The sequence below is a fragment of the Corvus kubaryi genome, unplaced genomic scaffold (genome assembly GCF_017639235.1).
Source record: "Corvus kubaryi isolate FWS band 111438036 unplaced genomic scaffold, C.kubaryi_AGA036_p1.0 133, whole genome shotgun sequence".
Lineage (NCBI taxonomy): Eukaryota > Metazoa > Chordata > Aves > Passeriformes > Corvidae > Corvus > Corvus kubaryi.
Genome location: NW_024580667.1, coordinates 22,892,692 through 22,906,231, shown reverse-complemented (window position 1 = coordinate 22,906,231; position 13,540 = coordinate 22,892,692). Strand labels below are relative to the sequence as shown.

Sequence of the window (13,540 nt, the reverse complement as noted above, 5' to 3'; positions counted from 1 at the left end):
GTTGTTGTTTTTTGGTTCATTTATTAGGTTCTTGTGTTATTACTCTATCAGCCAGAAGAGGGTAAGGATGCAACTCAGTAATTTTTGTATGGCCTTAATAAACGTCTGGTTTGGTCATCTGTGTCACAGTTAAGCTTTTAAGAAGCTTGGCATGTTTAGCTGCAGTACTGTATTCACTGCATGTGTCTGCTGGTCACCAAACTCTCCACAATTTTTGTCATTACTTTGTGCTGGCAATGAGGTTTAATTGCCAGAAAGTGTTGTTCAGTCCTGGCTCTGAGCTCTGTGGGAGAAGCAGCATGCTCAGAAATCTGTGCAAAGACCTTCAGAGGTATGCATTCACCTATCATTAATTCTCTTCTGAAAGTTTAAGTTAAAATAAATAAGTTGTCCTCTATTTTCACCCAGCTGCCATCCTTCTCCAGTGCTTTCACCAACCATGGGCTGCTTTGGTGTTGCACAAGTTTTGTCTTCCTTTTCCTGTGACAGTGAAACTGCAGCTGCTGATATTTCAACCATGGCAAGCCTTTTTTCTTTCAAGTCTCAGCACCAGTAACTTCCTTCAGGTGATGCCAGCCAGCACCTTGCTCACCAAAAGGCTCTTCTGAAAGAGAAGAAGTGTAATGTTTTTACAACCATGAACTTGTTCAGCAGAACATGTTTTCTGATCTTCTCCTTATCTACAAAGTGCTGGGTAGAACTAGGTGACAGACCTCTAAAATCAACTTTTTTGTTCTAAACTGTTGACAGAGGGATCTGCAGCTGCCTCTACAATCACATGCGGAAAATACTGTATTTCAGACAAGTAGTTGCAATGTTCACCTCTTAATGAGAAGGGCTGGGGAAGTTTAGGGGCATTCACGTTTTGATTGAGTATTGGGATACTTCCTCTTGTTGGTGCATATACTTGACCAATTCCCATGGGGGTTTTTTGTGCCTCCTTTTCCAAGCAATGAACTACTCTATTGTTCAGTGAATCCTGTAGGTTTCATGTCATGACAGCTTTCTGTCAAGACAGTAAAGAAGTCCATCCTGTGGTGTTAAAGGATTCTTTTTCCTTCAAGGCAGTGGTATAAAACTGTATGGAAATAATTCATCTCCATTGCTAAAGAATTGAGTAAAACCAGTTTATTTTTTTCCTGTATCTCAATGAATGTGTTTTAAAGGAATGATCCTGATGCTGGAGTAAAATCCTTCACTTCAAGATTTGTAAAAATGCAGCTCTGACAGAAGTCTGGCACCCATCTGGTATCAATGCTGCTTTTCCAGGATATGGCGCTGTGTCCTTTGGATGGATGAACTTGGAATCTAGAGCGTTTCTCTGCCAAGTGTCTTTGAATGGCAAAGGATCACTCAGACACTCATGGGAGAAGCATTTGGGGTGTAGTCTTCTTTTAACTTAAAAGGGCTTGTGTGGACACAGTGTCAGCCCAGCTCCATTTGCCAGTTCCTTGGTTTGGAGCAGAGCTCAGCACCTGTAGCGTGCACGGGTGTCCTGGGCCTGGAGACCATCCATGCACATCCCTCTGCTGGAGGAGCAGGAGCAGCCACGTTTGCCAAAGGCTGCTTTCATGTTCTCACCTTGGATTTCAAATGCAGTTGAGCTGAAACAACTGTGTTGCCACCAACACAGACAAGCCTTTTCTCTGTTCTGCCTTCCCATTCCTTTCTTTAAGGATTCTCACCATCTGAAAGCAGTTGTATGTACACTGTGAAAAGACACCAAAGCTGCATTTTTATGTGATTTACCAAGTAGTTTGGACCTCTGCTCGGTTTTGGTTTTTTTCCTGTTGTGAATAGTTACCCATCTTAACAGAGTTACTGTCTTTTGTCTCTGTTTAAGACATGTAGGTATGATATTTTACAAATAATTGTCTGCTTTGTGGGGGAGTTATCAGTGTGTCTAGCCTACCTCTGCCCAGAAAGCTCACAGAAGCTGGAAGTACCACATGAAAAGGAGACCCTGCATAATTAACAAATTAAATAAAAATGTCTTTGCTGCATGTTCTGTTTTACAGAGTTGAAAAATAGAACTTCTCTGCAATTTTCTCTGGGTTTTTATTATGGCTTTATTCCTAATTTGGGCTGTGTTCCGAGCAGCCGAGTGTGTTGCAACAGAGTGAAGTCCACAGGAGGCAAAAGGGCAGTGCAACTGCCAGCCACATTCAGAAGAAAAAGATAAATGGAAAACTAAGAATAGCTTTGCCCCTTTTCAGGGAGGAACCTTCCATCTGATGAGGCCCTTGCTAGCTCACCACAGTGCCTCAGCAGGTGATTCCTCCTGTCCTTGCTTTGCAAGTTCAAATTCCCACGTGCCTCCAAACCGTGATGCTATGCAGGAATAGAAAACAGGTGTGTGCCACAGAGGGGTGGATGGACCTGTAACAGAGATGTCAACGTCAGTGCTTCTGCCTGGTGTGTTCTGTAAGCTGCCCTGGCCTTGGTTTTCCATTTTTAGTGTTTGTTTTCAGACACGTGGAACGTGAGGTAACGGGCAGTGCAGGGGTGACTCTAAGATTACCTCTGCGTTACATAAATGCCCTGGTTGTGGGAGATGATGCTTGTTCCCCCTGCCCCACACAGGGCAGCAGGGCTGGCATCCACCACTTGTGGCAAGCCAGCCCGGGAGTAGGCTGGCTGTGCCCCTCTGATGCTTGTCCCTGCATATCCTTTGGTCCCTAAGGCATAATTGTCCTCCTTTCTTTTGTTTTTTGGGGCATTTTTTGGGGGTTTTTCAGTGTAGAGCTTTTGCTTTCTAGCAATGATAACACACTCTCAGTGTCCTTTTCAGCTCTTCTGTTAACCAATCCCAATCTTTAAAGCAAGAGTGCACTAACAGAGGCTGCTTTCACCATTTGGGCACTTTATTTCTTCTAATGTAGAATAAGTATGGCAATGCTTCTCTGTGTCCTGAAACTCCATTAAGTACAGAGATATTTCTACACAGGTCAATAACTCAGACTGTGATTAACTTATTGCTTATTAACTTGTTGCTTTGGGTGCTAGGATGGTGTATCCTTTACACTGCTGGCCTTTTCCATCTGGGTAGCAATCAGTATTGCCCTCTGAAAAAATCAAAACAAAGACCTTTCCCCTGGTATCTGTTATCAAAATTATAGTCAAGTCAATCAAAGCTTTCTGTTTATCTACCTACATTTATATTTACATTTCTATTTCTATCTGTAAAGTAGTAGTAGTTGTTTGTGAGTCTTTAGGATTTTATTAGGCTCACAGGATGCCATTTCAATACATCTTTCAAAATAGTTTCCTTCCAGAGTCCAAGTGTGGACTGACCTCATCTTCAGGAGAAAGTCACTCTTTGCCAGGGACTAAGAGGCATGGAATTGAAGTTGGTGTTTTGCTCAGTGTTTATCCAGGGGTGCAGTGAATTAGCAGAACATTCTTGTACTAGGTGGAACAGAACAAGAAAGCTGCTAACAAAATATCTCTATAGGGCGTAATTAGAAACGGGAGAGGTCATCTGCATTTCACTAGATTTCTTACTCCTTGATCCCTCCTTCTAGTGTGTACAGAGCCTGGAAAACTGCTTTTATAATAGCCTTTACTTCTGACTGGTCCCTGAGAGGGAGGCTGACTTCAGCATATCAGAAATGGGCAGAAGAAAAAATACTAATTTACAAGTTGTTGAATAAATAAGCACCCCTGTGGAGGCATCTGTTTTTCTGGGTGTAGAGTTACTTTGGCTGGGTAGGGCTAAGGATCTCTTGGCTTGCTTTAAGCTGGGTTGCAGAAACAAGGCTTTTGCAGGTCTGCTCTTACAGTTTCATTGAACAAAGCCCCTGCAAAATCCCTGGGTTATGAAATATTTCCTCTCTGTCGGGTCCCAGACAAGAGATGGCATCTGCAGAGCCAGAAAAGGAAGTCCTTGCCTTATAGAGAGAGCTCTTGGTGTGACACAATGGCTGATATAAAGTGTCGGGGGAGCTGAGTTGAAGGCAAAGGAACAAAGGAAGATCAAGATTCGGTGGCTGTCTCAGGCAAAAGGAAAGTGGAAAGTGTCTTGGGGATGGATAAATTTAAGGCTGCGCTTGTTCTGGCTGGAGTAGGGGATGCTCTCGGTTATCGCAATTTCTCCCGAGAAAACAATGCCTTAGGTGCAAAAATCCAGCAGGAGCTGAAGGAAATTGGAGGGCTTGAGAACCTGGTGCTCTCTCCTGACAAGTGGCCAGTAAGTGACAACACGCTCATGCACATGGCTACAGCTGAGGCTGTCATCACAGGTAGGTACGGCGCGAATGGCGAACGCAGTCTGCAGAGGAGCAGAACGGTCGAGCTGCTGCAGTTCTTAGAATAAGCCTGATTGCTGGGGAAGTCATAAGAAAGCATGTCAGAAATGCTGCTTACATGAATGAGAATGTGCATTAGTTTGGCTGTTCCATTACAATCCTGTGACCATCTCACGAACTGGGGGGTCGTCTTGATTTCTGGAGCGTGGAGGGGCTCTTCCTATATTTTCTCTAGAGATATACAGTTGGTTAAAGCTTAGAGACTAAAATATCACATGTCCAGCATAACAAAAATAATTGCCAAGTAGATTATCTGTATGCTGGAATACATTAGGGAATAATATAGCCACTAGATATCCTTCTGTAAAAGACAAGAACTCTTCTGAGTGCATTTTTTACGTGTTTGTGTCCAGAACTCCAGGCTGGAGTAGAGTTACCTTAGTACCTCTTTCAGGCTAAAAGCACTAGTGCTGTCTCCTCTTTGCTGCCCCTCAGACAAAGGGTTGCATCTGCAAAGCCAGAAAAAAACCTATTTGTTTTATTAGGAGAGCTCCATGTCTTTAGTCCAAAAAGTATCCTAACATTCTGTGTTTATGATGAAATCTGTCAGAATAGTGGAAGTTATTAAGATATGTCTTCTAAAATCACAATGGTTTGAGAGAGAACATTTGTTTTTTCTTAAAGTGGGGGTAGTCTGTTTAAGATAAGACAGTGTTTGTATCGACACCTTACCCATCAAACTAGAGCTGAGACTGGCAAGATCATAGAAAGTACACCAGAAGACAGTGACCTCTCAGCAGTATTTTGCCTCTTCACAATGATTCAATTTTTTTTATATTCCTGATTTTTTAAATCAGGAAATATTATTTAAAAATTTTTAAAATATTCCTGATTTTTCTTAAAACTCATAACACTGCATAACTACCAGTAGCAGAAGCTCACAGTGTAGCCAAGTATCCTTCACATCAATGAGATTTCCCTTGTGCTAGTGTTTCACTCCTTTATCTGCCTGCTTCCAATCTGCTCTAAATTTAGTATGTAGAGATCAGTTGAAGAGTGTGTAGGACACTTCATACTTGGCTATTAGCTAACCAATGGTTTAAGGAGTAGCTAATACACTAAAGATAAGGGCAAGATGTCAGCCTATCAAGAAAAAAGATGACTAGTATATTTCTGAATATAGGCTATGATTAAATACGTATCGTATGTTTCTTGCTTACTGAACCCTCTAAAACCATAACTTCTGGGTAATCAAGTCAGCTAGACCAACAGTAAAATAATAATTCTTTTCTTAAATATAGCAGCCTGTAAATTGCTCTAAAGAAAAAAGTTTAAGCTATTGTTTCCATTGGCTGTGTTTATCCTACATTCTTATTTCCCTGTGAGCTGATCAGACAAGCATTTTAAAAAGGTGCTTTCATGGGCTGGAGAGGAAACAGCAAGATGGAGTAGGGAATTTTAGTAAGAAATCTTCATTTCACAGCAACATTGGTGAGTGGGATAAAACAAGTCCTTCTCCCTGCTTCCCACAAGGGAAACAAGAACTGCTCCTGCCCACAGCAGTGGCTCCTCCTGCCCACAGGGAATGCAAAAAAGCCCCGTGGCTTGCCCATGGCCCAGCCTAGGTGCCAAATCACCCACGCCAACAGAGTGGAGCAGAGGAAGGGAAACATCTGTGAGGCTGAAGGCGTCTGCCCCCAGCCCTGGGGACCTGCCCTTACTGCTGTGGAAACAGATTTTAAAGAATATATTGGTTGACTGGAACATTACCAGCCAAAAAAAAAAAAAAAAAAAAAAAAAAGGAGTGTAAATAAGCAATAAAAATGTTTCTCACTGCCCTGCTCCCTACACATCCTGTTTGCCTGGCTGGCTGCCTGCTGGCCACAGCATTCCCCGGATGCTCACCTGCGGGCAATTGCGGGATACTTGTAGGCTGGGACTAAACCTGCCCACGGCTTAAAGTCAGGCAGCCCGTTGTCATTGTCAGGGCACTGCCCTCGGGGGAGCTCCCAGCCTGAGGCAGCAGCCAAGCATGAGGTGCAGGCTTGTGTTAAAGACAAATGCTGTTCCCACCTGGGGAGGGGATTTTGGCCAGCGCTTTGGCGGCTGCATGGAGAGCATCCCAGGAGGGGCACGGCCACAAGCAACCAGGGCTGTGGGCACTGCTGCAGACTGAGCTGGTGCTCCCCAAATCCACCATGTGCCCTGACTGAAAGGTTGATCTGACAATGAAGGATAGACAAAACATCTGCTTCCAGGAGGAATCTGTTATTTTATAAGGGAGGAACAAGGACAGCATCATCAAACCCAGGGACACTATCCCTGTAATGACAAAAGCCTTTTCCTCTCTTACTTACACATGGGTTTAAAAAAATAAGAGTTCATTTCTAAAGAAAGAACCTGTCCTATTGATGGCTGAGACAGCAATCTGGCTCCAGGCATGGGAACCGTGGTGGGCTTGAACAGCCTGGAGGTGCTGGACCACAGCAACTCTGGCTCTGGGGACAAGGTTTCTGGAGGAACTGCCAGGCAGTTCCCATCTGGATAAACTGTGACACCTGACTCCTAAGTCTGGAAAGAACTGGCAGCTTGACAGTGTCTTGTTTCTTTCGGATTACATGTGGGATGGCCAGTATAACTGGTAGGGTACTATTTTATGTGCAAGAAGACGAATGTTTGACCCTTCATCTTCTCTTTTGCCTGCCTCCACAACTGGTACTTCAGAATGTCTCTGGCTTCTGGACTCCAAACTTTCTCTTAAGTTAAACTGTGGATTTCCAGAATTCACCCTCTCTGACAAAATGAAGATATTTTTAGAAGAACTTCTCCTGTTGTGTCTTTCAACCTGTGCAACTAACCAAGTATTAAATGGAGTTTCTCTAAGTATGTAGAAAATATGTAAGTGGATAAATCCCTTTGGCCTCTGTTTCCACTGATTGCGCAGTTGTAATAGATGCCAGTGGAAGGTTTTCCTTGACAAGAGTAAAAGGCAGGACTCTTCAAGACCAACAACAGACAACACCAGCCGAGAGAAGCAGCAATACTGAAGAAACAGTATATGTTTAACGGGGGGAAGGTTCCTCCTCAGACAAGACTGTAGGACTTGGTAAAAATAATCTATAAACAGATATTGTTAGTGAACTTATTACATTAGAGAAATTTATGTGCTGGAAAGTGCCTTCAGGCAGTAGGGATTTACTACTCTTACTGATTTTTGTAATATTTTTTATAAAAGCTCACTGTTAATGATATTATAAGATATTTGGATCCCTACATGTAAGACCTACAATTTTTTGACAAAATTTATATAAAATACAGATTTTAAAAAGGGGTTGCTAATTTGCTTTTGTATCTAGTCATACATACTTCTAAAGTAATTATATAATGTGGTAATTTAAAAAAAAACCAGCTTTCATTTTTAGATTGGATTCACATCTGTAAAGGCAGGGGCTGAGCTAGGCATACCTGGCTTTACCCAGATCCCATGGCAGCCACACTGTCACCAGACAGTTGAACATCTCTGTAACGACTTCACACCACAGAGCTTAAATACAGGCCCTCAGCAGCTACTGTGGATTAACAGAATGCTTCATCATTCCAGTGAAGGAATTAAACATGGGAAGAAATGGAGGGAAAGATGAGAATTGAGAGTGAAGACCATTCTCCCTCCAGCCGGTTGTCATGTTGTGTAAAAATGTGTCAACAGTGGCACCAGAAATATGACTTGTTATATTGGAAATGGAAACAGGAATATTTCTCAAATGCATAGTGAACTTGCTTACATGTTTTCTGTGGTGTTTTGCCCTTCTGCCTTCACACAATAACCTTCTCTTCCCTCCCCTGAGCAGATTACTGGTGTTTAGAAGACCTGTACCGGGAGCTGGTGAAGCGCTATGTGGATGCTGTTGACAAGCTGTCAGGGAGGCGGCCGGACCCCGCCACCATCGAAGGTTGCAGGGAGTTAAAACCAGACAACCACCTTCTCGCTTGGCACACGCCCTTCAATGAAAAGGGTACGGTACTGCTTTCCTTTTAGAGGCCCTGGCTAGAATAATGCATGCTCTCGGTGTTTGTGGCTGTATGGAAAGTGTTTCCTTTTCCCCTGTGACATCAAAGGCCACTACCCCTGAAACATTTCCATGTTTGCCTGAGGATGACAAGAGATCTGCCAAGAATTCCTTCTGTAGGGCACTGTGTCCTCTTGTAAGTGAACCCCTCCCTTTTTAACATCTATTTAAAGAGGCTTTGTCCTTGGCTCTGTGCCTCAGGGTCCAGATCTTTGTCCTTGAGTTTAATGGTTATTTTAAGAAATATTTTCTGCCATTTTTCATTTAAACGTTTGTAGACTTGGATTTTTTCAGTGATACCAGATCTGAAACAAAATGCCAAGCCTGTAAATTGCTCTAAGCACCAACTTGTTCACTGGAGGGAAAGCAGAGACTTTTCTCCATTTGGACCCCCTGCTAACAACTGTGGTTGTTTTGTTGACAATCCCTAATATTCGTAGCCTGGTTTACCTACACCTGACCCTCTCTTTCCTTCTCTTTATGATCATTTATGTTTACAATGAATAAAATTTCCGCTTCAAGTTAAATAATGCTCATGCAGCTATGTGCATACACATACAGTGCAATTAATCTTGAAAGGCCGTAGAGACACCCCGTTATCAGAGGGAGACCCAGACAGCCATAAAACGGTGTCAGCTCACACCAGCGTTGGCTGTGTTGGTGTGACACTCGGCCACTGCAGAGCACACTGGCTCAACACAACTGCATATTGATGCAACACCACGGCAAAGACCCGGTGGCACAGTGCCATGGCTATTTCTGGGTCTCTGCAGCCAGTTTTCTCTGATGAAAAAAAGCATCTCTCACTTGTCCCGCGCTCCTCACAACAGCTGCTGGGAGTGATAAGGGTTTACTTTTCCCACCCTGCTATCAGCCAGATCTGAGAAAGTGCCCCTTTGGCACTTGTCATGTGTTTTCTGACTGACACTGGATAAAATTTGGTGAAAATAATCATGGGAGATGCTGTTGGCCCCAAGTAGCTCTTAACATTGTTCAACAAGCAGTTGAGTATGGCTGTTCCCTGGTCCAGTGCAGTGTTGGAGCTACATCTCTTCTTTCAGCCTTCCTCCTCCCCAGCTTTCCATGATGGACTATCTGCTTTGGGGACACTCTGGGCTAGAAGAATCTAAAATTAATTCCTGCCTTGAGAGATCTGACAGCTAAAAGCCACCTTCTCCATCTGGTCTGACAAATAAGCATCCTGAACATCTCAAGAAGCCTTTTTTTCACCCTGAGAGCAGAAGAACCAGTGACCTGAATGGAGATGTTCTGTCTACTACGGGACCAAGCACTGCTATGGACCTAATTAACATTTAATTGAATTTGCACAAAATTCTTCTTGAGGCAAAAACATGCTACAGGCATTGAATGCCTGGGATTGAATGCCTAGCAGTCAGGTTATATTTTAGATAGGCTGGAACCGAAAGTCTGATTTGCTGTGGGCATTCTATCTTATCTTGCTTCCAGCAATAGTTCATGTGCCAGCCTTCATGGGCTTATCTTAGGTAATTTTGCATTGCTTATGGATGCTTCTCTGCTCAAATTCTTGTGGGTTTAGGCAGCACACTGAATCCCTAAGTCAAACTGCCCAAGGTGTCTCTGCCACCTCATGTCATGCTCGTTGCCACACTCTTTGCAGAGATACCTGGGTTATGTTAGAGGCTGGTGAGATTCCTGTGACCATCAGAAAACCTGCCCAAGATTGTCTAACACCTTCCATTTTAAGAGCTTGTTTACCATTTACAACATTGATAAGTGCAAGGCTAACGTTCTCTCCATTAAGTGTTTGCCTTTCTTTGTCTGTCAGTATTTGCTTAAAGTTTTGATGCAGATGTGTTTGCTGTTTCTGAGACATGGTAAAAATGTTTTGACCCATTGCTAAAACTTCAAATTGTTCAGAAGAGAATCATTGATGTTGTAGAACTGGAACTAAAATCTGAGTAAGGTGGTACCCCCTGAGCCAGAGATTTGCTTTTGGAGCCGCTGCGAAAGGCCAGTCAAATGCCGAGTCAAATAGCTGGGCTCTACCTGTATCGTGCATATTTCAGGCTGAGGCTGCAGCATCCAAGCAGGTCTTTATTTGCAACTGTGGAAGCAACTTCTGGGCTTCCTAGAAGCACTTGAAAACAGTGCCCTTTTGCTGGTGGTATTGTCAGAGGAGCATGAGGGAAACGTGTGAGGGAAAATGCAGAAATTGAGGGGAAAATTGAAGAGAGGGTTAAGCTGCAGATGCACAGGAGATAAAGGTTCTGGGCTCTATGTTTTCATGCAGAATTATCTGTAGTCACAAAAGGCACATCCTCTTCAGGGCTTAGCAGCCATTACCCTAATCTTCGTTATTCTACAGGTGTAGAGTGAAGAAAATCACACTGAGGTATGACATACTAAAAAAGAATAATGTAGTGCATGAAGGAAAATGAAAATAGCTGGGAAACATGGATAGGTACAGCAAAATTCACTGTCTCCTCCAGGACAGCAACTAGGGGCTTCAAATGAAACTAAGAGGTCATGAGCTCAAAGGAAGCAAAAAAAAGGACTCCTTCACACACCTACATAAGCTGCATAACTATTTTCCAAAGCCAATTTGCAGATGATGCGGTTCATGCTAGTTCAAAAAAGAGCTGGGCAAATTCACCGAGGGGAAATCCTTCATGCGTTTTTAAGCAGAACAATGAATAGCTAGCTGCCTCCTGGATCAGGGAGACAAACTGTCAGCAGCTTAGTTAGTGCAAAGGGATAGTGCCATTGTACTTCTCTTTTACTCTTTTTTAAGTATCCTCTTCATTTTCAGACATGATAAGTTGGTTTGACCTTTGGTGTGATCATGGAGGACACTCCTTATGTTGTCACATGTGTCACCCATTGCTCAGACTAGTCTCACTGTCCCTTATGTCCTTGGTTCAAATGGTAGACATGAGACATGGGAGTTAACAGCTCCTGAAGCTCTGTCTGGGTTTAATGTTACTCCATGTGATGGAATTTTTTGTTACCAAGTTTACTTTTCTAATACTGCAGAAGGTTTTAATGGAACTTCCCAGATTGTAGGAATGCAATAAAGTGGGAAAGAGAACCTCCTCCAAACCAGAAGTCAGATTACTGTAGTACATCTTCCACTTTGGATACAGTGAGAGATGCTATTTAATTAGCAGCTTTGTGCAGTACAAGAGCTTTCCCTCTTGGATAACCAGCATGGATTGTGTCCTTTGGAGAAACCAGGTTTGCATAGTGAAGATTCTCATCTGCTACTCTACAGCAGCAGATGGTTTCATGAAGAGTTTGGTCTTGCAAGCAGGAGGAGATATTTTCTCCCAGTTGAGTGGTGCCCTGGAAGACTGGATTTTCTTCCTGGCTCTTCCTTGTGGTTTCTGTGTGATATGTGGGACTGGCAGACAGTTTTATCTGCTCCTGGATAGCTGCTCTCGGGGAGGAGAAGAACTCTTCCTAAGCGGGAAATTCAGATATTGCGCCTGGAAATGCCAGTAGGTAGCTTATGTTAGTTTGGCTCAGGCTTCAGTTTGGCTTGAAGTAGATCTCCCTGCAACTCTCACTACCCTACTTGTATCACACTCATAATCTTAGGACATCGGAGCTGGAGCCACTTGGGATGAGAGTAAATGGCAAGAGGTGTTCCAAAAGAGCCCCATGTGTTTTGCTCCCACAACAGACAAATCCCAGTGGAGCAGCTGAGGGCCCTTCTGCAGATAAGTGACTGAAAGCCATGACCCTGGCTCCTTGGCATCCGCTGCTTCAATTCACTCTGGCCCCTGAGTTGCTCCTACTATGCCATCATACACACTCATGGACATACAGCCTTTCTCCATGCTGCCTGTCTGGGAAAGACAAGGAGATTGGGCTCGTAATGCAGGTTCACACAGGCTAAAATTAGGTAGCATAAATATGCCCCTTATCTTCCAGGAACCAAATAGAGAAATGCTGATTGCTCTCAGCTATTCCCAAGGTCACTGGGAAGTGTGATTGAGCAAAGACAGTGCTGAAAAATGCCAAGTACTTTGAAAAATCAAAGCCTATCCATCTCAGGGTGGTTGCCTGCAATGAGTTAATGCTTTTTTGGGCATTGGCTCACCAGCTGCAAAGAGGAGATAATCACCTCACTGGTGCCTTGTGAAGATAAGCTCATTAAAACTTCTCTGGGATCCTGATATTACTGTGATAAGTACTGCAGAGAAACTCATTAATAAGTTTAACTCCATTCAATGAAGTGCTTAAAAGTTGAACACCTGGGATCATGCACTCAGTGCTGAGGATTAAAAGAAATTCTGAATTAGCTATTCAATAAATAAATTCTCTGCTGCACAGAGGCAGATGTTCCCAAGACCAAGCTCAGTAAGTGTAGGCTGTAGCACAACAAGCACTAATTTGAGGTTGCATGGGAAACTCCAGTTCTGACATTGCCTAACTTTGTAGGATTTGGCTCTGTAGCCTTTACTTTCTTTTGGACACATTATTTTTGTATGCAGCAGAAACTGGGGAGGCTCTCCAGGATGAAACGTGCATTAAAATTGAAAGGTGAACTCTGAGGCTCATATAAAGTGTTTTAATTGTGTGCTTACAGCTATAAAATAAGGGCATGGGGAAAATGTATCTGTTTCTCAAAGTTCTGTTTCTAGTGTGGGCACCTGGAGCAAGCAAAACAGAAGTGTCGGCCAAGAATGAGTGAAGATGGGATGAGAGTTTGGATCAAACAAGTGCTGTGAACAAGAGAGCGCACTGCTTTCTGAACCCACTGTGCTCTTCATAGCACTTGATTATATTGGAACATACCTGTAAAACCAGAATGACTATGTAGGAGCAAAATCCCTTGCAAGAAACTTTCAAAACTTGTAACTCATTTTGCATGTTAATTTCCCATTCCCTGAGGAGTTCCCTTCCCACACATGAACTGAATTAATGAAGTGTGCTTGTCTCACATTTTATCAACATATTTGTGTGAGATCAGTCTCCTTTTAAATGCTTGGTGTTATCCTTTCACTTTAGGTTCTGGATTTGGAGCTTCCACAAAAGCCATGTGTTTAGGGATGCGATACTGGAAACCAGAAAGGCTGGAGTCGCTTATTGAAGTGAGCATTGAATGTGGACGAATGACTCATAACCATCCCACAGGTAATGCCCACACTCTGACATCCCTAAGGCAGATTTGCTCTTCTGCAGGGACTAACGTGGCTCCTGTGAACCCCCCTGGTTAAACTACTTCTGCTTTGCAGGCTC

General features: G+C 43.2%; 1 protein-coding gene across 2 annotated transcripts in view; it reads left to right on the top strand.

Moving 5' to 3' along the window:
* The first annotated feature begins 2,752 nt into the window (after positions 1–2,752).
* Positions 2,753–13,540, top strand: part of ADPRHL1 (ADP-ribosylhydrolase like 1) — a 34,345-nt gene continuing 23,557 nt past the window's right edge. Inside the window, exons 1-3 of one of the 2 annotated variants that reach the window (XM_042039189.1) lie at positions 2,753–4,241; positions 8,096–8,260; positions 13,310–13,435. In XM_042039189.1, the coding sequence (XP_041895123.1) occupies positions 4,028–4,241; positions 8,096–8,260; positions 13,310–13,435 (505 nt within the window). In that variant the 5' untranslated portion in view covers positions 2,753–4,027. The remainder of the gene's footprint in view (positions 4,242–8,095; positions 8,261–13,309; positions 13,436–13,540) is intronic. The other variant, XM_042039197.1, reaches the window with a different exon arrangement.